The sequence below is a fragment of the Ceratotherium simum genome, chromosome 32, assembly GCF_057802395.1.
Source record: "Ceratotherium simum simum isolate JZ-2026a chromosome 32, ASM5780239v1, whole genome shotgun sequence".
Taxonomy (NCBI): Eukaryota; Metazoa; Chordata; class Mammalia; order Perissodactyla; family Rhinocerotidae; genus Ceratotherium; species Ceratotherium simum.
In genome coordinates, this window is record NC_141931.1 from 14,241,513 (window position 1) to 14,267,153 (window position 25,641).

The 25,641-nt window shown below is 38.1% G+C and overlaps 1 protein-coding gene across 8 annotated transcripts in view; it reads left to right on the top strand.

Moving 5' to 3' along the window:
- The window catches only part of NEBL (nebulette), a 337,317-nt gene extending 320,362 nt beyond the window's left edge, over positions 1-16,955 (top strand). For all 8 annotated transcript variants that reach the window (XM_087420771.1, XM_004425309.3, XM_087420766.1 and 5 more), the window contains 2 exons: positions 12,873-12,979; positions 14,833-16,955. In XM_087420771.1, coding sequence (XP_087276897.1) covers positions 12,873-12,979; positions 14,833-15,009 — 284 coding nt within the window. In that variant the 3' untranslated portion in view covers positions 15,010-16,955. The remainder of the gene's footprint in view (positions 1-12,872; positions 12,980-14,832) is intronic.
- The last annotated feature ends 8,686 nt before the right edge of the window (positions 16,956-25,641 follow it).

Below are 25,641 nucleotides of genomic sequence, written 5' to 3' on the forward strand. Positions count from 1 at the left end.
CCCTTTTATGGCTTCTATCTCAGTGTATTTTAGTTTATTGTTAGATCGTGGACTCTGTGGAGACAGAGAATGAATGTGGCATTTAGCTGTCCTTCCAGTACCTAGCAGAGCACTGGGAGTGCTCAGTGAGTAGATGGTGAATGGGAGGAGAGAAAATGCAAGAACAAGTCATCACTTCTCAATTCAGCAAAGCCCACTAGGATGTGCCTTAAGTTCCTAAGGTCAATACCCACCATTAAAAGTTAAATTTACCATTAAGTTGAGAACAGAAATATTAAACGCAGGCACAATAATAAACTATTAATATATTTTGAAAGTGATGGATATGTATCCAGCTAGCAGTGTTTCAAAATCTCTTTTGATATGAATAGAATCCATAAAGTCACAGTCCTTTGCCCACATTACTTTTTATGTTGATTCTCTTTTCCCGTTGAGGATATATGTTTTATGATTTATAGATGGCATTTTGCCCCAAGTTCAGTGTTATTGGCTTTTAGTGATAAGCATAGTTTTAAAATTAGATAACCAGAACAACCTACTAGGAAATACACTCCTGATTTTGAACTCTTTGTCTTCATTTAGAATAAACTTACCAGTATTTCTGTATTAGCTACTACTTCAGTTTTCTGATTACTGATTGGCAATCCACAGCCCCACGGAAATAGCCAAATCCTTCCTAGCTTGACTTCTGTAAAGAAAATACATTCAACAGGAGAATCTCGGTTGTTTTCTTTTCCTCGGTATTTGAGTGTTATTTCTAGTCTGAATTTGAGAAGTTTGCTATTATCTGTCAAAAAAGTGATGTTTTAGTATTTTCATTTAAGTTTAGGAAGATTTAAAGAGTTGATGATTGAAATACTAAATGTGGTGAAATTAATCTATAGAAAAATGAATGATTCTATTGTAATGTAAAATCTAATTAGTAGAATGTTACATGATTATATTTAGCCATCTAGCCTATAAGAAAACACATACTGTGAATTGTTAGAAACTTTTAGTTAGTTCTATTGCTCCCCCAAGATAAAGGTTCAGGATCCTGATTGAATTTGGAGTCCTTAGAGAAACTCATATTCCTAGTATCAATAGACTTAGAATGAAAGAAACGTCATAAGTTTCCTTTTCTGAGTGTGAAGTTGGGGAATGGATCAAATACTAATGAATAGCACTTGTTCCAAGATGCACATGTGTCTTTCATTGATTTGCCAAAGTTAAATCAAAGAGTTCCATATGTGTATGAAGGAGAAACATCTGACACTTAAAGTAGCAAACAATAAAATATTAAAAATATATTTCCTGTGAAGCTGAGTTGATTGGGAAAAAGAGAAGATTTGATCATCAGGAAGGCTATAAATGTGGCTATAGCATATGCATCAAAGGAGAAAACTGGACGAGCTTTATAAATTGTAACGTGGTGTACGTGTAAAGGAGAGAACAGGTATTCTTGTTTTTCGTATTGTTGAGCATTTGCAGTGAGAATGGAAATAGTAATTTTTGGTTTGTATGGATCAAAATTGATGTCCAAGTTGGATAATAGACTGCGTATACATACATATTTACATATCTGTCTTATATATCAAACAGTAAAGTCGTAATGTTATCTTTGGAGACAAGAATTTCCTTGCTCTCCCCCAACTTCCTATTTCATCCAGGTGACTCCCATCCTACCGCCCCAAGCCCCAGGCTAGTAGATCATGGAGACTGGATCCTGACTCTACAGGAACTGCTTACAATTTCCATGGGCTGATACAGCTGGGTGATGTGTTGAGTTTTTGCATTTTGTTTGTTCGTTATCTCCTGCTGCCCAGGCTCGTTGTCATGTGCTGCCTTTCTTGGGGCCAGATTCCCTACTCCTTATTGCCTGATATTCCCCCCAGAATATGCCCGATCTGTCCATGCCACATTTTTCAGACATTCTGGTTTTTGGTCTTTATCTCACATCACATACCTGACCCATGTGTACTGAACTTGTTGTTTACTACCCTGTCTGTCAAGCTCTTTCCTAGATCCCATCTAAATGTCCTTATACTCGTGTGTCTTTGATCACAATGACCTGTTGCTCACGTCCCTACCTGACGGTGACTCTTCATACCTGCCTATTTCTCCAGCCCCAGCCACTCATCTTGAACTTAGAGCTTGAGCTCTGGGAGGCCCAGACAATCCTTTACATTCATTTTTCCCCATTTCTTTATCTTCAAATCATGTCAGGGACACATTGAGTCTGTTTCATGTACGTCTTTTGGCTAACAAAAATATACCCACTCATTCAGAAACGTAACCAATACTGAGATATGTCTATATATGATATTTAGTGTGGCTTGTCCCTAAGGGTGTCTAATGTAAAACTGTGTTTGGGAACTCCTTGTGGGTTGATGATATTCCCTAAGAGTCAGTATTTGAATTGTTTAGTGCAAGAGTACACCAAACGCATAGTCCAGTTTTAAGTCTTTAAAAATATTATATATAGTTATCCAATAAGTATTTGCAGAATAGCCTCTGCAATGGCATAGTGAGAATTGCTTTCATTGTGCCTGAATAATGAATCTTCCTATGTAAGATGGATCCACACAATATTGGCAATAGTATCACTGAGGAAAACTGGGATTTGCTATGAGCTGACTTTTCAGTCCTGGCATAATTAGTGTCCAAAAGCTGGTGATATGGTTTACCTAAATGGAAGCAGCATCCCCGTCTACCTGTATCCTTAAGTTCTTTATTGCTTTCGTCTTATCAAAGAACTGCCCCAAATTATTTAGTTCTCATTTTATTTAGTTCTTAAATTATTTGGTCAGGAAACTACATATATATCCATTCTGTACATTCCTTTATTTTGTTTTGTTTTGGAGCATGGCATGCCTGTGTGCATGTGGACACACATGTGTACTGTATGGATTTTGTGCCATGAGAATATTATTAAAGCCTCTATAATTTGGGGCAGAAATTATTTCCTTTTCCATCAGACACAGTCCCGCTTATATTTGTGGTTTGGGTTACAGTTAAAAGTTGGGGAGTTTATCCTGGCTTAGATAGCTAAAAATTAGAAGCAAATCTGAGGGAAAAAAATGCAAGTTGAAATTCAAATCTAAATATAGGAGTAAATTAGCTAGATTATTCTGGAGAAAAAAAGCAGATATTCTTAAATCTAAAGCTCTCTAGTTCTAGTCAAGCCATATTATGTCTTAGCTCAGTTCTGTCAGAAAACATGTACAGATTTATTTTTTCCTAGAGAAAAACCAGTTAGCTTTGAAATAAAAACATACTGCTTTTTTGAGCTTTCGAGCCTAATTACGTTTAACTGGCAGATAATTTAAAATATAACTAATTTTGTGGTGTTTTTCAATATTTAGAAATTGCAGAGTCCCCAATCAGTATTTTAGAAGCTCTTAATTGTGATGACTAAGCTGAATATATAAATGAAGTGATCAGATGTAATGCATGTATGCATAGCTCTAAAAAGTACATAATCTATATATGTTTTCCTATGCAGTTAACAGGTAATTAGGAATCTTTAAATATTCAACTTATATCTGATTAAAGCAGCATTATAAGTCTATTTAAGTTCAGGGAAGAATATAGTTAAATAATTGTATTTTCAACTAAATTCTTAGCATGTGTGTGGGAGTAGAGCTTGTCACTATGCTAATACTGACTTGGGGGAGTAACATTTTTCTGGCAGTGTTAGGTGGCATCATGATGGGAGTCTTTGCTGCTCAGTGGGAAAGTGGTTGAAGTCATATTAGAAGATGTGATTTGAACATAGACTTGAAATTATTCATACAGGATAAGGTGACTGAATGACAATTGCCCTGGGTAAAATAGGATACTATTGGCAATGGAAAGAAGAAACCAAGATTACACACACACACACACACACACACACACGCTCCAGAGACTTATCAAATACCAAAATGACCCTTAAAAGAAATCTGAAAGCCATTGCTTCAGAAGTGATGCTACTGTGTGATTTGAGCTTGCTTTTCCAAAAGTGAGTGAATTATTGTCACTATAAATCTTCCAGAGATGTTCTAGCACACCTCAGCCAGCACATTCACATAAACTTCTTGTGGGGTTTATACCCAAAGTTTACCACAGAAAAGTCAGTGACAACCAGAGTCACCTCTGTGAGCATGACAATCCTGACTCGCGTGTCTCCCAAGCGCTAAACCCCCTTTTCTTTTACCTTCCCCTCCTCTCCTGTCTGCACCAGGACAGGGAGGCAGGAATGAATGGTGGACTGCCAACTCTGCCGACCTCAGATTAAGTCCTCACAACTTCTAGAAGCTTCTCTGCTCTCTAGACCATAGTGCTCCTTCACGTACCTGAATTCACAATGCTCACGTGTAAATTTATCTTAGATGCTCTTGTCATTTGTTCCATATCATTTTGCTGTGGGATAGTCAAGAGTTTGGGTTCTAGAGTCAGACTGTTGACATTTACTTATTTTTTTTTTTTTGTGAGGAAGATCAGCCCTGAGCTGACATCCATGCTAACCCTCCTCTTTTTGCTGAGGAAGACCGGCTCTGAGCTAACATCTATTGCCAATCCTCCTCCTTTATTTTTTTCCCCCAAAGCCCCAGTAGATAGTTGTATGTCATAGTTGCACATCCTTCTAGTTGCTGTATGTGGGACGCGGCCTCAGCATGGCCGGAGAAGCGGTGCGTCGGTGCGCGCCAGAGATCCGAACCCGGGCCGCCAGTAGCGGAGCACGCGCACTTAACCGCTAAGCCACGGGGCCGGCCCTTGACATTTAAATAGTAGCTCCCATGTCGCTCTGATGTTTTTGACCACATTACTTAATCTCACTAACCTTCAGATTCTCCATCTGTAACAGTGGGCATTTACGCTCTGTAAAATGGTGACTATTACATCAGCTAATGCATGTGACATGATAAGCACAGGGCTTGGCATGTTGTAAGTGAGGGGACCGACCATCCCAATTTGCCTGAGACTAGGGGTTCCTGGGAAGCAGAAACTTTCAGGGCTAAAACTGGGAAAGTCCTGAGCAAACTGAGTTGGTCCCCTAGTCAAAAGCATTTCATTTATATTATTCAAATTTTATTGTATTCGTGTTTTATATTCCTCAGGAAGCAGAATCCTATGTTACCTCTTTTCCCCATTAAGTTTCACAGGGCCACATATCTAGTTGCTTAAATATTTTCATGTGTGTTTTATTTTCTTAAAAGAAGTTTCCAATACCTTATAGTAATATAGTTTATCTAAGGCCAGAAAATGAAAACAAAGATGGTATGGGAGTCTAGAAGAAGAAAATTGTTAGGAACCTAGTATTGGCTTAAGAGAGAAGTTTTTGATTTGCGAAGACATTTTTGCCTGCACAGTCCCCCTTTCCTCTCAGCTGGTGACCAGGTCCTGCTCTGGTCAGCCACCAGGAAGTGAGGTGGGCTTCCATTAGTCTGCTCCCCCTTGGTGGTGCCTCGTGGTGCTTACCTCACCAGGAGTGTTGCATATTAGCCTCTGTATTGTTCTCCAGTGAGCTTCCTCATGACTCAGATTTCTTCCCAGAAGCCCCGGTTGTTTCTTGAGTCGCAGATTTAAACATTTGCCACAAATATTAGAAACAAGTTGGGCCGGCCCCGTGGCTTAGCGGTTAAGTGCGCGCGCTCCGCTACTGGTGGCCCGGGTTTGGATCCCGGGCGCGCACCAACGCACGGCTTCTCCAGCCATGCTGAGGCTGCGTCCCACATACAGCAACTGGAAGGAGGTGCAGCTATGACATACAACTATCTATTGGGGCTTTGGAGGGGGGGAAAAAAGGAGGAGGATTGGCAATAGATGTTAGCTCAGAGCCAGTCTTCCTCAGCAAATAAAGAGGAGGATTAGCATGGATGTTAGCTCAGGGCTGATCTTCCTCACACACACACACAAAATATATATATATATATAGAAACAAGTCATGCGGGCGGGCTGTTCTGACCGCTGTAACACAATAACCTAAACTGGATGGGTGGCTTGTAAACAACAGACATTTATTCCTCACACTTCTGGAGGCTGGAAGTCTGAGATCAGGGTGCCAACATGGTTGAATCTGGTGACCTCTTCCCAGTTGCAGACTGCCATCTTCTCTTTATGTCCTCACATGATGGAAAGACAACTAAATAGCTCTCTGGGCTCTTCTCGTAAGGGCACTAATCCCATTCATGAGGGCTTCACCCTTGTGACTTAATCACTTCACAAAGGCCCCTCCAAATACCATCACATTGGGGGCTAGGATTTCACCCTATGAATTTTGGGGGGACACAAACATTCAGTCCATTGCAGGAGGAGATAGGGAATTGGGGAATAGCATTAAATAGGGTCACATGTGCCCCTAAATTTGTGTCAGCTGGGGGAGAAGGGAGCCAACAGCAGCTCAGTGGTTCTTCACCATGACTGTCTGTTTGAATCACTTGGAAGATTTAAAAAATAAAACACCAGTCCAGTCCCTCCTCCTCCCACCCCAGAGATTCTGATTTAATTGGTCTGGAGGACCTGGACATGGTGTGGTTTTAAAAGATCCCAGGTGAATTTAATATGCAGCCTGGGTGCAGCCAGGAAGCCCACTGCTGATTCCTCCTCTGTCTCTTTTTTCCTTTCCTTGCCACAGTTCATTGCCCCTGCCTGAGCTGAAAATTTAACATAGTGAAAATAGTAGTGATTGCTTTTATTTTTACATATGATTGCCAGAGTTTGAGCACTTACTTTGTATCACAGTGATGATTATGCATGTCTTTAAAACTTGGTAGTTTTAACTCAGTTGTAGATCATTTCATTTTTATGTTAAAGTCTGTTATTCATAGTTTATTATGTAGCAAGCCTGTTTCTTAGGCAATTGTCTTTTCACAGCTTATCACTAAAAACCAACAAACTAAAATCTAGAGGCAATCTGGCTTGTTTCTGTTTTCTGCAGGGAAGGAAAAGAATGTTCCATTGTGCTAGGAATTCTCTCAGATTAAAAAATAGCATCTTGTTGCTGGATTAGGCATAAATGTTGTGGATTTGGTAGCCACTTACGGCTTGTGGAGAGAATCAGATGCCATGAGGACTTGAGGCTCTGACATGGAACTCTTGATGGCTCGTGCAAACACTATTTGAGCAAAATGGTCCACATCATGGGCCTATTTTATTACCAATTACTCCACCACCTTGAGATCTAGAGATCTAGATGAGATCTAGTTAGGATCCATTCATTATTTAATATTTTGTGCAAAACTAGCAATGTCTTCATACTCTTTTTTATATCTTTATTCAGTTAGCAATCCTCCTGTGACTGTCTAAATAGAAATTCTTTGTCCTAAAAAAAAAACCTCATTAAGTTCTTTCATGCAATAGCTGATAAAACTGTGTCAAGTGTTAGAAAATATGACAGTAATTTCATTGCAGTCTATATTTATTATTGGAAAACTTCTGAAGGGCGATTTTCAAAAAAATAAGCCTATAAGAAAAACCCCAAAATTATTTTGTCTGTTCATGTTATGTCTATAGCTAGCCAATTGCTACAGAGTGAATGCTTGTGTGTTCCCCCCAAATTCCTCTGTTGAAATCCTAACCCCTAATGTGATGGTGTTAGGAGATGTGGCCTTTGGGAGGTGTTAGGTCATTAGAGTGGAGCCCTTGTTGCTGAACTAGTTCATTTTTCCCATCGCCCAGAGAGCCAAACACCCAGATGATGAGATTGCAGCAGAAAGAGGGTTTTAACCACAAGGCAGCAAAGCGAAGTGGTAGAATGAGTCTCACATCTGCCTCCCTGAAAATGGGATGTTTATGGGGCAAGGTGGGCTGAAGTGTGGAGATAGATGATTGGAGGTGAGGAGAGGTGAGGTAACTGATCTGCACAAGCGTAGTCAAACTTCATGCCTCTTCATAGGACGCGTGTTCACAAAATGGTGGCGTTAGCATGATCTGAGGGTGGAGTTTTTAGCCTCTTCACGTCAAAAGGTCACTTATCAGGCATTGGTGCAGGCCCAGTTGGTGGGTTGCTGGTCTAAACTGGCCTGAACTGGACAAGGGGGTCCTAATTCCTGAAAAACAGCTCAAACACCCATTACCGTGGTGACCTAGGTGCCAGGGAGATGTTAGCTTTAGGGACCTAGTGGGAGTCAGATAGCATATTGCCTAAACAGCACAGTTAACAATGGGCAGGTAAACAACTAAAAAAGCTATAATCGGTAATTGCAACAAAAGGAAAAAAAAAACTCTAGTTGCTAGCTACCCAATCATCTATGGCTAACGCTGTACCGGTTTCACCCTCATGAATGAGATTTAGCACGTTTATAAAAGAGGCCCCAGAGAGCTCCCTCACCCCTTCCTCCATGTAAGGACATAGTGATTTGAACCAGGAAGTGGGACCTCAACAACATTGAATCTGCCGAACCCTTTATCTTGGACTTCCCGGTTTCCATAACTGTGAGAAATAAATGTTTATTGTTTAAGTCATCCAGTCTATGGTGTTTTGTTATAGCAGCCTGAATGGGCTAAAGCATCAATAAAGGACTGCTTTTGTTTATACCATTTGTATTTGGAGTTTGGCTAGCTACTGTAACTCTGTAGTCATTGGGAGGCTTTCAAAACCTCCATTGCATCTTTAATGACTGGAGACCTTTATTGGGGTGTCACTATGCAGAGATAATTGTTCTGCCGCCTTCCTGATTAATCTCTCAGCCTCTATATTATTATTCTGTAAAGTGTGAGTGATATCTATTTTAGACAGTTGTTCTGATAACTAAAAGACAACATATAAAGCACCATGTGCACCGAGGACACTTACATAATACCCCTCTTCTTTCACCTCTGGGTGCATCCCCCAAAGTGGACTTCTTCTATCACTGTGGGTGCATTTTTTGGGGTTCATTTAATCTGTGTATGTTTGCATTGTATTTCCTCATTTTTCCAATTTCAGATTTGTGAAGCCTCCTAAAAATTTTTCTTCCTCTATTTTCATATTCTGTTTTGTGATCTTCATGTCTGCTTACTTCTTCATCTTAGTTTTATCTCCTTCCATCGTAAGAATAAACATTAAATAGAAAATATTAGTATTAGCTGTTTGTGGAAGAAATTTTTTGTGTGCAAATGGATATTTTGGTTTTATAAATACTATAGGACATTCCGAATAGATCCTGAACGCCTGAGAGCTTTAGTCAGTTTCCAGATCTCTGGTCAATAATCTTACCAATGTGAGATGAAAGTTGAGTCACACTCTGTGTTTTGGTGTTGTCTTAGGGTAACGAAAGCTATTGTTTTATGACTTTTGTGTTATTGAAATAAAAAACCCTCAAACTCAAGACTCTTGGGTTGGGAGACCATCGTACTTTTATCATCATCCATCTGTACCAGTGCTGGTGGGACCTGACCACTAGTTTAATAAAGAGGGCACTGTGTGTTTTACTCTCTCATAAGAAGTCCTTGTTTGTTGCAAAATTAGCCTAACACCTTGCTTTTGCAAAACCCTTTGAATTCCATATTTTCATGGAATAAATCTCAAATTCAACACGGAATAACTATCTTACAACCGAATTCTTAATAAACCCAATTTCCAAAGCCATTGCTTTAAATTTCTTCTTGCTTGTTTTACATGTGTTTCATAAAATGCATTCGTGTAGCAAAACAATAAAAAAGTGATGTCTGTGCCTCTTTTTAAATTGGCATTTGCTTTTAGTGAGTTGATTCCTCTGGGCTCTCAGTTATGTTTTTTTGTAGCTTTAATAGGAGCTTCCTTAAACCTCTGTTTATTGTACCAGGTATAAAGTAGATAACAAGGTTTGATAACCCCAAAGGAACTTGCGTTAAGTAACGCAGCCAGAGAGGGAAATGGAAGTAATCAATAAAGCCATGAAGAGAAATCGTAAGGACGAAATAGATTATATTTACTCCAAGGTTTCTCATTCTAAACTCTCTCTCCTGCTCTCTCAAACCCACGCATATTTAGGACAAATACATTACTTTCTTTTCCTGCTGTATTTGACAATAGCTACAGGTTCCCTTTGAAGGTCAGATTTGAGCGTTCGAGTAGGCATAAATATACTTGATTTTTAAAAGCCAAAGTTAAAGAACACTATTAAACAACATTCTTGAATTGTCAGTACTGATGGGCACTAAACTGGCATTATGATGTACAAACCATGTAAACATAAACGTAATACGGCTTATGAGATAGCATATTTAAAATTTTTTTCTTTGTTGTTCTTTCCTGTTAGTTTTTTCCCCAAATATTTTAAGATGGTTGTGCTGAACTCTGTACATCAAAATTTAAAGGTCACAGTAAAATAGTATAACAAAGGATTAAAAGTTTAATTTTTTCTTTTAAGTTTGTAGGGTTATTTACTTAATCTTTAGTATTTACAAATAGATTAAAATAATAATTAATGAAGAAATGACTTGTTTAAATGGATAAAAACTAGCTTAGGAGAGCCAATCTGGGGTTTGCAGTTGGAGTTGTAGGGGATCAGAATTTGTCACCCCAAAGTGTATCTCTTTGGCTTGATTATTTTTAAGAACAAAAGGCTCTGAAAGAAACTTTGACCTTCCCCCTAACTGCCTAAAAGAATAGAAGACAGAAGGCCTGTCCCAGGAAGGAGCTAATACCATAAATAACTATAGTATGATATAGACTAGGTGTGGTAGACAGGGAGGAACCTAACAAGAGCCTTTCAGTCAAAGTCCTCTCCATCCCTCATTGTCTTTGCAAGGCATGGTCAACATTTGTTTATCAAACATTTGCTTTGCCATGTAAATAGTCTTCCTCCTCTTTGAAGTCCCAAACCACTACCCCCAACATCCTCCTTTATCCTTAGCTGAAGATGGCATTTAAGGTGGTGGCTTCCACCATTTTGGTGAGTTACTCAGACATCCTGGGTTTCTCCCATGTATACATGTTATTTAACTTTGATTTTCTTCTGTTATTCTGTCTCATGTCAATTTAATTCTTAGACCAGCCTGAAGGAGCTAGAAGGTAAAGGAATAGTTCTTCCTCCCCTACAGAGTCATTGACTAATATATTTAACTGGAAAGGCCCTAGGTATCCAGAGCCATTTTTTCAGTTGGACAAAGAGCAGATATCCAGGACCATCACTGCTCTAAGGGGGCAATTGTTGTTGTCACTCCTTGTATGCTTGGCATGCCTTGAACATAGTGGACACTGATAATTATTCACATTTATGGAGCCTTACTAAGTGACAGGCAATGTAGTAAGCCCTGTGCACACATGAACTCACTTAATAAATATTTACTGAGAGTCAAGGAAGGGAATAAATGAATGGTCAATGATTCCGGCTTCCAACACATGGAAAAGGCTCTTTTACTCAGCTAATTAAGTGGGCCTAGATATTTATGGGGATTTCATTTTTTTCCTTCATGAGTAAATTTTGACGATATCCTTGCCACCTCTTGACACTAAATATTTAAATTGAGTTAATTATTTTAAAAAGTGCTATTTTCTGAAGTATTGGGTATTTAATGTTTTAATAACTTTGTAGTGTACTTCAATCCAAGTAAAGATCTTCTCAGTTTCTCTTCAGTGCCATCCATGTCTAGACAAAAAATAAACACAACTTGTAACAACATTGTAATATGAATTAATTCAAAAACTATTAAAAAACCCCCATTCAACCTAATATCATTGTCATTCAGAGAACGCGTTAATGATTTGTAATTTTCTGATGATTAAACTTCTTTAAAGTTTGATGTTCTCATATATCATTAGAGTGAATGTGCCACTTATAAAATATTAATTATTCATAATACCCAATAATTACATCTGCTTTATTTTTTTATTATAAAAAACTTTCCTGGATAAATCACCCCATGATAATTACTTTATATGCTCAACCTGATTGAGCAAAAATGGCAACCTATTATGCTATTTTTATAGCACATATATCATACAAGTTTTACTAATGTATCATATAATTATTCAAAACATAATGAAGGGTATGCTACTAAAAGACCCTCATTTATAGCTCATGCTTCTGGTTACAAATACTTAAACATGCTTCAGAGAAACACACACTCAAGCATATGTCTACTGACTGTGGGGTTTTTATCTAGCTTCTGTGCTGATTTCTCTAGAATTCAATATTCTTCAGAACAGGAACTATGTCCTTTGAATGTCATAGTCAGTGGTGAGAATAGCACAAAATGAGTGGATACTGCTTTGATACTATTTTTTTTTTTGATGTAGAAGGATAATATTTATGAAATTGTTTAAGTGGTTGGGTTTCTCAGGCTTTTGTAACATATTCAGCTTATTGAGTCTTGACTTACAGCCAAAATAAAATGGAGAATTCAAATATTCTAAGTAAAGTTTTCTTTTAAGGGTATAGGCTTATTATTAACTGCCAGACAAACATATGTTGGTACACATATGCTGTGTACACCATCTTTGTAAAGGTAACATTCAGCTGTATGTCTTGAAATATTGAGAGCATCCTGTCATATGAGAAGTATACAGTGAAAACATTTATACTCTATCATTGGTTTGACAATCCAATTAAATCCTTTTAAATTCTTATTTGTATTTTAGAAAATGCCTTAGAGGATCACATGGCCAAGTAAAAACATGATTTTATTAAAGGATTATGAAAAATTTTCATTTTGTATTTGTGTTGTTTTAACAAAGCATCTGCAATAGAATAGTACCAATATTTCTAATATATTTTAACTGCATGTTAAACTGATTCTCTAAAGATGTCCTTAATTACTGAAATTTATGCTAATCTAGAGGTTGCTTATAATATCACTACCCAAATTTCACGTGACACTAAAAATGGCGTTTTGTTTCAGAAGATTCTAGCAGAGCATGAAGTCACTTGAGGGCTTGGGAGGGGTATTTTGAGACTTGCTTTAAGGAATCTGTGTGTGTGTGTGTGTGTGTGTTTAATCCGCAGCCCCTGTTCTGCCTGGCGCCTACCAGCAAAGCCATTCCCAAGGCTATGGGTACATGCACCCAGCGAGCCTGTCGTCCATGAGGTCAATGCAGCATTCACCAAATCTAGTAAGTGTCAATTTGAAGTGTTCCATTCCATCTCCGAGATATCAATACGTGTGGGATAGAGTTGCATTGAACGTTGTATACTTTCATGTAAAGAATAAATGATGTGCGGCTCTTTTTACAGCCTTTTCGAAGGAAGCGAAAGACGTATAGAGGTAAACCGTTGAGAAGGGAAGGTGTGATGTGAAAACATGTAAACGATAAAACATACAAAGAGTCTACTAGTTGGATATCCTAATTGTTACTTCCTGATTGGTATTAGCCAATTTTGGTCTCATTCAGGTCTGAAAAACACAGATATTTGGTCATATTAACTGGTTAATCTTGACATTAATCAAAATGGCAACTAAAACCTAAATGACATGGGCAGCATATGTCTTTGAATCCTCCTGTTGGAAATCTTGGAGTACTAATTAATTCATTAAATGTAAAGTTTGGAAGCAGCGTTCCAAGTCATCTAGTCACATGTGACATCTTGTGCTGAAGTTGCTTCCCCAAGCTCCTGCCACAGTCCCTTGGCCTTTGACTGAGCACTTAGAAACAGGTGGCCATTCTAAGCAGTTTGGAAGTTATATTTAATTGCTCCAAAGTTCTTTGTCTTTCAGCCAGCTTCCTCAGTTTATGAATTCACTTGATTTTGAGATTTTCTGATGTTAATATTAGCGAAACTCTTGGCCTTAAATGAAAATAAATGTAATAAAACTCAATTTATATTTTGGATATTAACCCCTTATCAAATATATGATTTGCAAATGTTTTCTCCCCCTTCGGTAGGTTGCCTTTTCGTTTTGTTGATGATTACCTTTGCTGTACAGAAGCTTTTTCATTTGATTTAGTTCCCTTGTTTGTTTTTGCTTTTGTTGCCTTTGCTTTTGGTGTCAAATCCAAAAAATCATCGCCAAGACCAATGTCAAGGAGTTAACTGCCTATGTTTTCCTCTAGGAGTTTTATGATTTCCGGTCTTAACGTTCAAGCCTTTAATCCATTTTGAGTTAATTTTTGTGTATAGTGTAATATAGTGGTCCAATTTCATTCTTTTGCATGTGGCTGTCCAGTTTTCCCAGCACCATTTATTGAAGAGACTGTCCTTTCCCCATTGTATGTTATATTCTTGTCTCCATTGTCGTAAATTAATTGACTGCATATGTGTGGGTTTATTTCTGCTCCCTCTATTCTGTTCCATTAACTTGTCTATTTTTATGCCAATACCATACTGTTTCAATTACTATAACTTTGTACTATAGTTTGAAGTCAGGTAGCAAACAATTTCCTCATTATAACAAAGATTTAGTTATATGTACCTCAATATTCAGAACATTGATATGCTAAATTTCTACCGCTGTGATACAAAAACCTATAAAATCAGTATACTATGGATTTTTTCTTTTATTTGTTTTATATATTTTTAAGAGGAAACAAATTCTTAGTACCTGTTTAAGAAAAGTTCATTGCCTCTGCCAGGGGACCAGTGGCAGTGACTTGGTGGTGACTTGGACCTGTCTGCTACTGTGGCAGGTCTTGTTCACTAAAGAATGAGGAATAGGGGAGAATCTGTGTAACCTAAGGTCTCTGGCGTTATCTGAAGCTGGGGAGAGTTGACTTAACTACTTCAAGCTTACTTTTTGACAGGCTAGCTATTGTATTTGGTGGCTTTCTCTATCCCCATTCTGGCCCCCAAATATTGCACTTTTTGCTAGACTAGTAAACTCGAGATGAACTCAATTAGGATACTAGGCTCTGGTTTGCAGATCTTGGAAACATTCCTGATAGTCACTTTATGCGTATGTTTGTTGATGGGCATTTGTGGCTGTGACTATTTCAGTATTCATCATGTAATCCCTTCTTTCCTTTCTCAGAGGACCTACCGAGCCATGTATGATTACAGTGCCCAGGATGAAGATGAAGTCTCCTTTCGGGATGGCGACTACATTGTCAACGTGCAGCCCATCGACGACGGCTGGATGTACGGCACCGTGCAGAGAACTGGGAAAACCGGGATGCTCCCCGCGAATTACATTGAGTTTGTTAATTAATTATTTCTCCTTGCCCTTCGAGCTTTCTTCTAATGTGTACTAAACCTAATCTTTTTAAAAGATAGGAGATACTTTTAAGACAACTTGGCAGTTATTTTACAATAATCTATCCTTCCTTTGACAATTAGACACACAGGTACCAGGAAGAAGGAATGACTTCTGGGCTGAAAACAGCAGCATTTTCAGTAATTCCTGTAAACAAAATAATTAGGTCTGGAGACCTGGTGCTGCTAATTGTGCGAATGGTTTCCTTTGATTGGCTACTGAACCCTTCTGGGAAATGTATTTTTGTAGACTTTGCTAGAGGTGTTGATTGTCCCTTAAATGTAACAAGTATATGAAACTTCTTAGCTGTCACTTTGGAATCACCAGAAGCCAATTCTCTTAATTCAGTAACACAGCCAATAATTCAAAACCATTTAGCTTCTGAGTCATCAGGCAATTTCCAATTCAAGTGAAAATTGCCTAATACAATAGATGTAAGCAGTGGCAGAATGACAGTGTGGTTAAAATTATATTGACTGGCCTTAGGGACCTAGAAACTTCTACCGAACAAAGAAATTTCCTCGTTCCCTCGGCCGACTTGGGTCTATTTATTTCTCATTTGTACCAAGGCATACCCTACTCTCCATTTACATTCTGTGGACCCAAGTATGTGCTTGGCTGCACAGAATGTCAGGACCAAATAACTTCATAGCTACTCTGCAAAGGGCAAATCTTAAGGTCATCTATAGTATTTCCCAATAACCTTTACCCTGTTGCATGTCATGTAGGTTCAAGCTTCTGTAATGTAGGCAGCTGCACTGCCCATTCCTGTAATTAAAGCAAAAAGTGTGGCTGATATTTAAAGCCCTTTCCTCTAGTTGCCAGCTCATCAGAAAAACATATTTTGAACAGTTGCTTGAGATTCTCTTGCTGCATTGCACTCTAGTTCTGAAGGATTTACACCTTAGGAAATAGACGTATACTCTAGTCAATAAGTGATTTAGGTGTTTATTGAACAGCTTTCATTAACTTAATGCCGCTGTTGATTTAAAAGTTAAGAAAAATTCACAGGAGCCAGTGACAACGTGGAATATGAAGTGTGCTGGAAAAAACCAGCAGACAAGAAGTTACCAGCTCCACAAAGAGAGAGATGATCTGGTTTCTTCTTTTGAAAAATAGTTTTCAAATTCTGGAATGGAAATTTAGCCACTGAAACTGGTTAATGAAGAGATTTCCTTTCCACTTTCCGATTTTTATTTTCTAAATCACATTGAGGGGGTGAGATAGGAATGTCATCAGAGAGTTTAGGTACAGGTTCACTAAAAAAGAGATTGTTGTCACATTTTGATTTTTCAATGAGTGACCTTGCAGTGTCTTGCTGGATTCACAGCCATGACTGCGGCCTTTGCTGGCGGGTCATAATTTCACCTAGAGTCCACAGTCAAGATCACCTGAGAGATTAACGTCCATCAGCAACTCTGTGTTTTTCTGATTGTGCCATTTACTGGGACCTGCAACAGGGTAGCATTCATGTAGGGTCTGACTCCATAGTTGTGATGAAACAGAGAAAGCAAAGTTACAACAATGTAATAAAATGTGTGGGTCCTAGGAATATCTACTTGATATGATATATTCAAAGAAATTAACAAAATATCCTATCAAATATCTTTTATTGAAATGTTTCTTAGTCCGAATGCAAATGTGAATTCATTGACACCTTTGAAAAGTTAGCACAGACTTTTGAAAATCTGTAGTTTCATCTTATCTGGCTAAAAGAGTAAATAAGCTTTAAAATTACACTCAAGCTGCATCTACATGACAGTGACATAAAATAAAAAAGAGAAAAATTCAGGCAAATAACTAGAGATTTTTTTGATGGGGTTTTACAGATGACTCATAACTAGCTTGACTGATTTTCTATCGTTGAAATGACCAGTTGTTATTAAATTGATTAAACCCCATATCTGTTTTGATGTCTTGTACACAAACCTACAAAGACAAGAAGCTGAACTTGCAATATTCTTGCAAAAATTTTTGTGCATTAAAACTGAGGGCAATAAGCTTGCTCAATTTTATTATATTGTTAAGTAAATATTTATGTTTCACCCAGACAGACCACTTTTTGTGATTATAAAAGAGTAGTTGTTGATTCAATTTGCAGACAAAATGTAGGACAGGTACAATTTTTGATAAATAGCACATTTATAGGAAGCTCAAAGGAAATTGACTTGAAATGATTATAATCAGGAAAGTTACCATAAAGTAGCACCTTGATCTTGCATTGTGTTTTTCATCCACTGATTTCAAAATCAGATTCATTGAATGTAAAAGTCAATACTTATTTGGGGAATAATTCTCTTAAACTTTTAAGCTTCACAGAATGTTTGCATAGCAAGATGTTTCTGCTTCCAGCCTTTACGAATTAAGATCCGATCAGCATTTAACTAGAGGGCAGTTGTTTTACAATCAAGACTGAGGGAGAACAAGATGTCCTGACGCTATAACTTGATAGTGTTGTCCTTGTTACTAAAGCCTGTCAGGATACTAAGCATCTCAGCAGAAATGTAGGAAACAGGTATGTAAGATACCACAGTGCTGTTTTTACAGGATCGTTTTTCAAAACTACGTTCTCGAACAACTTTTCCCCTTTCCCCACACCCTTTCCTCCTTCACTTTGGTAACAGGCATCTCATGAGTAACGCTGAGATGCATCTCACGCGACAGCTGAAGAAGGGTTTAAAAACAGGTCTTTTAAAAATCAAGTGAAAGAAGACTGGCCAAGCACAGAGAGCATGCACCTGACTTTCTAAATTCAATGTGTTCTCAAGCCTGATAAGAGCACAAAGAGCAGTTTGCTATGCTTTTAAAAGGTTCCAAAACCAAAACTGGATGTGGATCACATCTCTCTTGAGAAAAGCATAGCAACAGAATATGTTGCTTTCGTTGTCAGTTTTTGTAGGAAACGTTTTTTACTAATTCTTGTTCTCCGGAAAAGCTTTCTATTTCTAACCTGTGGCAAAACGAATTCTTCCTGTCTTCTTGTTATTGTTTACTCATCCGAGGTGTAGCCCAGTTTGAAATATGTCTCTGGTTGTCAGGTGTCCATGCAGACCCTCGCCTTCTCAGGCCTCCCCCCACCTCCAGAGACTGCACAGGAATTTGCAAGCACAATTGCCACGAGCACCTTGTATGAATATGCATGAGATTAGACCAGCCTCTCTCTGGCCACTAGGTTCATTGCTTGAAGATGATGAAGATGCCGTTCTGCCAATTTTACCACAGTCTTTCTTCCTTTATCCTCTCCATGTTGAGTTGGATGACCCTCTGGGAGCTGGGGAGCAGACTTTTCTAAAACAGATAGTGGAAGTTCAAGAGGCCCATCTCTTTTTCAGGTTCATCCATCTCCAGTGGAATGTTTTAAATGAAAAGATAATGTGTGTGATCCTTTAATAACACATCCCTATATAATAACACATCCCTATATAAAGTGGAAATAGTTTATACCAAAATTATAACATAGATATATAAAAAAGTAGGTGCCTTTTTGATTACCCTGTTTATCCATTGTGGTCTTGGAAGGAAAACCAAGCAAGCAAGCTTCTGCCTATTCTATAGTAATATTTTATTATACATGATTGGTATTTTTGTGGTGGGGAAGTGAGATGCTCCTGACAGATATGAAAGGTGATAGCTGCTTGTATTTTACCTCTAAAGGTTTAGAACTTTAGAAAATACCTGACTTCTTCTATCTATTTCTGAAAGGTTCTTGGTGGATTTATATAGAGTTCAGATGCATAAACATTAACTTTAGGTTTGAGATTCAAAATACCAGTTGGAAAATAGAAGAATTATCTTATGAGGCTGAATTCATTACACAAGATGAATTTCACTTCATAAATTCATGATACCTTAGCTATTTGCTTCTGATAATCTAGAAGTGGCTACAGTGTGGTTGTTTTGGGTAGTGTGACATGGAGCTGAGAAAGCTTTGGTTAAGTAAGAAGCTATGTAAACTAAGAATGCTAAAATGAAAGTCTCATTCTGAAATAATCCATGCCCATTAAGGTCCTTTCCAGGCAACTAACTGTTAACTATTGATGATCAAAAAAATCAAGACATTCTTCTGTGGCCATTGTTCCATGATGCTTAGACTACTGGAATCCACAAGCCTGGAAGGGATCCCCAGGGTAAATTTCCTCCCCAATTGTCCATATTACTTCATGGGAATTCCATATGCTTTTTGTGTTTGATATATGGTATCCAGTTTGCATAGTGTATACGTCTTTGTAATCCAGTTGCCATTAAGAATGATTTGCTTCAAAGGAAAAGAGAAAACTGTATCGTAGTCCCATTCTTCAGTATCCACACAGTGAATGGCTGAGCTTTTAGAAGCAGCACCAAGGATGTTACAGGCATGGTATGGAACTGTTGGTCTTTGACCTGTGATAAAAACGCAAAATTGAATCATTGTGCAGTTTGGCTTCTGTTTGCTTCAAAATTTGTAGAATTGTGATTGATGATTAATTTGCAAGATTGTACTCACTTTGAGAGCATACGGTTTTGAAGAAAACACTGAGTGTTTTTGAAATGAAAGGGCTTACAGAATGATACAATGTTATTAATATAATTTGGCTTTTGTTATGCAAATTGTTAACACCAGCTATTAAAATATATTTTAGTAGAAATGCTTTAATTCATGTTTTTTTCCTCTACACTGTGAATCTTTAAGCCTTGGTGGACTAGAGCAACATCGTGCTGCCCAAAGGACTAACCTATGCAAACTAGTTCACATTTTAGTGGATGTCACAGTAATTGTGTAATAAGACATTATTTCCCCCTGCATAATGTACAGCGGCATTGAAATAACACATTAAGCCTAGCATCATGTATGTATAGTATAGTCACTCACAAACCCTTCAAGCCTACCGTAATCATTAATATTATTATTCGTTTAAAAGAAAATCGCTGATTTATCTATTAAAACTACTTGAACGATGTCAGGACAAGAATGACAGATGGATATGCCGGCCATGGCTTCAATGTGGTCACTGCAAGTGTTCTCCTATGATAGAACTGCGTTCTCAGATGCACTCTCTTCAGGGTATTATTATTCCGTGTCTTCTTTCTGTATTTGTAAAACATTATAATGCTTTAATTTCCTATCTCTACACATTCAGTTTGCTTAAATAAATGCAGGATATAACAAAATGGTTCTCTTCTTGGTTCTCACCTTGGTTTCTTGGAGCGTGGGTCATTGATAATATCCTGGGTATTAGATTTATCGTGACAACTTACATCAAATAGCTTTGAAGGTGTGTGCTGGCTTCCATGCACTTACATTGGTGTGTCTTCACACCAATACATCAAAATGTGTCTTCCTCCCCAGTAACCTCCCCAGTTAGTTTTAAGTGCTAACAATATTATGCCTTTTCAAGCTCAGTATCTTTCTGATTTTATATCAAAGTACTATGATAATACATCATTGTAGTTCACTTCTTTCAAGATTAAATTCCTCATCTGTCCTCAATAGTACAATTTTAATTTTCTTGTATTCGTAAGATGAAAGAAACAGCTTGGAGCAAAGAATAGAAAATGCACAAATTGAGTACACGCTAAGAATGGCTCATTTATCATACAACATAATTGCTTTTTTTGTAATTTTCCTAGTAGGAAAAAGTGACTTAGTCCCTATTTTTACCCATATATAAATCTATTGAGACTAGGATCTTAGCCTTATTGTATTATTTTGTAAAGGTTCCTCTTTGATGGCGCATAAGCTCTCCTAATTGTAAACTAATCATCTTTGCAGATGACACATTTAGTATTCTTGCTCATAGAATAAACACTTCTTCCTTATCTTGAATTTTCTGTTTTTCATATTCCAATAGTATGAAATGAGTATTAGTATGATATTAATCATCAAACATACTGATGATATTTCCAATTACAAAACAGCTCATTTATTTGTTTGAAGAATTTACTATCTTTTTCTCCCTCCAAGATATTTTCCCTCTGTGATAATAAATTTACTCTTTGGAACCCAAGCCACAGAGAAATAAATAATTTGGCAAGATTTTTTTTCTGAACTAAAATAATTTAGGTTTAGAAAATACTATGCTTATAATTTTAACTTAAAAATTTGTGAAGTTAGTTTTTATAGGTAACTGAGACATATATGACCTCCTGAAGTCTACCAAAATAACTTTTTACAAAAATACTCAGACATAATAAATTAAAAAGTAGATAAAAGGAAAGTTTTGTTCTTTTCTTTCTCCTACACAGAGAGATTGAATAAGAGTTTTGTGATGGCAGAAAACTGGATATGGTCCAAGAGTGAACTTCAACTGCTTTCTGCAGTTCTAAGCAAAATTCTCAGGCCTTTGTCTGTTATATTTATATTTGGGAGCAGCAGAGTTCTGATAAAAAATAGAATGAGAAAATGGATTTAAAGGGTGAAAAGTCAGTGTTAGAACAAAGGACCCAGTTACTAATTTTGTGTTTATACCACGGCATTTTGATCTTTGCCCCATTCACTTTTTAAAAATTTTTTTTTGAGTAGCAAACATGAAAGGGAGTAGTAGACTGAAATAGAGAAATGAACAAAGTCTGAACTCCTGTTATTCCACTTGAGAAAATAAGGAACTTTTCTGCATCCCAAATTTAGTTCTTTGATTGTTCTTTAAACGAATTAGTTTCTGGTTCTTGACCCAGGATAGCCATACCTACTGCCTTTTTCCAGAAGGTTGCTATCCAAGGCCATGGGGCCCGAATTAACTTGTGTTATCTCACAGGGTCTCACCACTGTGGTCACAGCTGACTGGATCAAGGTGACCGATCTATAGGCTGCCCAGGCCCTTGACGGGGGCCGCTCAAGAACTTTGCCCAACAGGAAGGATGGTGATTGAAGCTGTCCAATCTCCCTGAAGAGCCTGAATTCACAGTATAGAGCAAGTTGGTTAACTGATTGTATTATTGAAAGCTGAAAGCTGTAGAGCAAGAAGGAAGTCAGGAGTAAGTGTAAGCTGTGAGTAAGCAGAAAGGATGAATAAAAAAGCCATGAGATGGGGAAAAGAGAGTAGCCTGAAATAAAACGTTAAGTACATGGTTGGAATAGATGGTCAGTAGTGGCATGAGTCATTGAGAGACAGGAAAAAACGGATTCTTGTTAATAGTGGTCCCCGGGATTAGAGAGCCCCAGCCCCTGCTGCTGAGGGAGTAGCCACACTTTGTCCCAGGTGTGCCAGGCTCTGTCCTTCTGCCACTGTGAAGCCACCTCCCATTATCCTGACAAGGAACAAATTTCATGGATGATGGAAAGATTTGCAAGAGGTCCTCCAAACAAAACACTAAATAGCAAATGTGATCGAAATGCTCATTACATTATTACAGTTCAAATGTTCCAAGGTTGTTTTAGGTAATTTTCTTTTGTTTTCTTTTAGTCTATGTTCTATTATACTTTCTATCTCCTACTGAAAATCACTTTAGTTAGAAGTTGTTTCCCTGGGCCCTATGAAGGGCATTCATAATTAATACCAAGTGAATTTAACTTCAACCAGTTGGCTAGCACAAAGAAAGGATTGGGGTTTAGAGGAATGTTCTCATTGATTTCTAAATGTTTGGCAAAGAACAAGGGCATGACTGGGCCACCTTAGAGAGTGTTCTGGCGCTGATGTTCCAAGGATAAAAGCTAAACTGTTTCTGCAGAGTTTTCAGAAATACTTAATTCTTCCAGGCTTACTCGGCAATAGCTCTTGATTAAGGTGGATGAAGCAGTTAACTGTAATTCATCTATTCAACATGTGTGTATTCAGTGTTTACATGATTCAAGGAATGGAAGACTGGAACCTTCCTCATAGAGCTTACATACTGGTCAGGGGAGACTGATATGAAACCACTAAGGATATACACTTATGCACTTGAATATACTTTTATATACTTATACAACTAATTGCTTAATTGCAATTTAAGAGAGATTGTGAAAGGGAAGCCTCGTGCACCCAAACTTCTTGTAGCTGGGAAGAGGTGAACTCTGGATATGGGAGGAGGCTGTGGAAGTCTTCTTTGAGGAGCTGCTATGTGAACTGAGCACTGAAAGCTGCATTGAGAGCCGCTTCTGTCCATCTAAGCTTTCGACGCCTGGGAAAATTGAGTCACCGGCAGCTGGTAATAGGAATACTCTAGTCTGCTCCCAAATTTTAATTTAAGTGGCAATGGCAGGTTTTCATATTTTTAATAAATTCTTTGTGGATAAAAATCAGGGTATGCACGTGCATGAGTTTAGGTGTATGTACTAAAATGTATGTATTAAAACTTCAGCAGGTTGCCAAGAGTTAATTATGTACACAAAATTTTGCAGATGTGGAATACTGCACTTCCTCTTTTGGATAATTGGTTATTACGTAGGCTTTCCTGTGTCCCTACTTCCTCCCTGAATATTTTTGGAAAGTGTGTGCTTGCTGGAGTTTATTGTCGTACAGCCTGCGGCAGAACCACTGATTAAAATGCTGTCTCTCCCGTTTCAGATTTCACAGATTTGAGAGTTGTCATTCCCATCTAAGACGTGATACAAGTTAGATTTGCTACATTAACTGGGCAACACAGGGAAAAATGACTCGCGATGCAAGAGAGTTGTTGGAAATTATTTATAGTAAGTCCTAGCTCTGAGGTCAAGCATAGCTTTATTTATAGAATTCTAGCAATAACTTTGAACATCTGCCTCCTTTAAAAGTCTGATAGCATGTTTGCACACTATTTTGGGTACCCTTGCTCCACTTAAATTAATGATTGATGATATTTTGAATGTATTTTGTTCCCCTAATAGATGCCTAATAAAATGATTGTTGTGGGAACACTCATTGATATTTACAAACATTTCCTGGCTGCGTGTACATCTTTCTTTTAGAAAAAAATGTTTTGACTTTGAAGACGGTGCCACAAAAAGTGATTTCTGAACTCTGCATCTTTTTAGGTTGGTTTTTTTTCAAAAATAGTAACTCTGATGATCCCCCCATAGTGTCATATTTGTGTTGTAACAACACATAGTATCTTTTGTTTACAAACAATATTCTCACTGGTTTACATTAATTTTAGTGGGATTGAAAGAAGAGATGCCTGAAAACCCTTTGGGACAAACTTGTTTTGTGGCCCCTCCTGCGAAGGCTCCTTCTAGGCATGTCTGAGCTTGAGTGGTCCGGGCCATGTGGCTCATCTCCGCCTGCGGCCATCCTCCAGCTGGAAAAACAAGGGACAGACACAGGGATTTTTCCATTTTCTGTGATTTATGTCCTAGAAAGATGTGGGAGCAGGGGAGAGGATGGCTCTGATGATGATTTATTTTCAAAGCAGGCAAAAAATGTGTATGATATGAGAACAATAATTATATTCTGCCAGCGTCTTAGCGTCATTGAAAAGTTTTGTGTTTGAAGGACATTGAAACATTTTCAGAATTCTAAATGGGGCTTCCCGTCTTGATATAAGTTACGTGATCGTGACTGAGACCCTAAAATGGTAGTTTTATAATATAAAACCCTTAAGAACTTGATGGATTCAATTTAATTTTATTTGTGCACAGATCAAAGATCTAGGTTATGATTGATTGGGGTGGACGGGAGTTATCAGCAGAAGGAGGTCCTAGTGCCAAGGATGACCGTGTCAGGTGAGTGAACACCTGTGAAGCTGTAGCATCGCTGGCAGGGAGGGAAGGGAGGAAATAGTCGAGGCAAGGACAGCCCTGAAGCTCGTAGTGTCTCACCTGGATGCAAAACTCAAAGTTTTAGCTTCAAGTGGAATTGTATCTTTCAAAATTATTTCAGTTTCAGGAAGTAGAACCTTTCTGTGTTGACTTTGTTTATCTTTTCATGTCTTTGCAGTTTAGCGATGTCCACAAAATAATGCTCAATTATGTAGAATTAGCCCTTTTTTTTTGGAAAGCTAGATTTAGAAAGCATCTGGAAAATGGTGAAAATTGACTTCATATGAGTGCAAGTTGAGATACATTCTTTGAATTGGGATTGTGTGATGTCCCAGCCTTTGTATGGATTTTTTTCTGTAAAGTCTGAGTTATGTTAATCTGAGGGGGGCTGAGTAGAGATTCTGCGTTCTGTTGAATTTGGGCCATCTCACGTTTCTAAGGTGGATAAGTTTCAACTCAGAACATGTCTGACTTCCATGCACATTCTCTGCAGACTTACAGATTTTCAGGGGAGCAGAAACCTTTAGTCCAACCACTCCTCACCTTCAGGAAGACATGGCATGATTGTCTCATTTTATAGATTAGAAAACCAGGGCCTGAGAAAATCGGCAACTTTGTCATAATCAGATGGCACGGAATTTGCAGGGTGGGTAAATCCCAGCTCCTCTGTCTTCTGTGACTGCGCCTCTCCCATCACCCACGCCTTTTCTTGATGGATGCTCAATCTATTTAAAACGGGAAGGAGAATGAGCGCGTATCCACAGTTGCCCTTTTTGTTAAACCTTTAATGTCCCCATAACCGCTCTGCTGCACAGCTGTGAGCACAGAGGAACGTGCTGCCAGGCGGCGGCCTGACTTTGATCACCCAACCCATAGCAAGGACACTCGGGAGGAGCAGAAGTACTGATGGTGTCCAGACTCTGCTATCACAGGTTGAGAAGTCAGTATCTCATTTC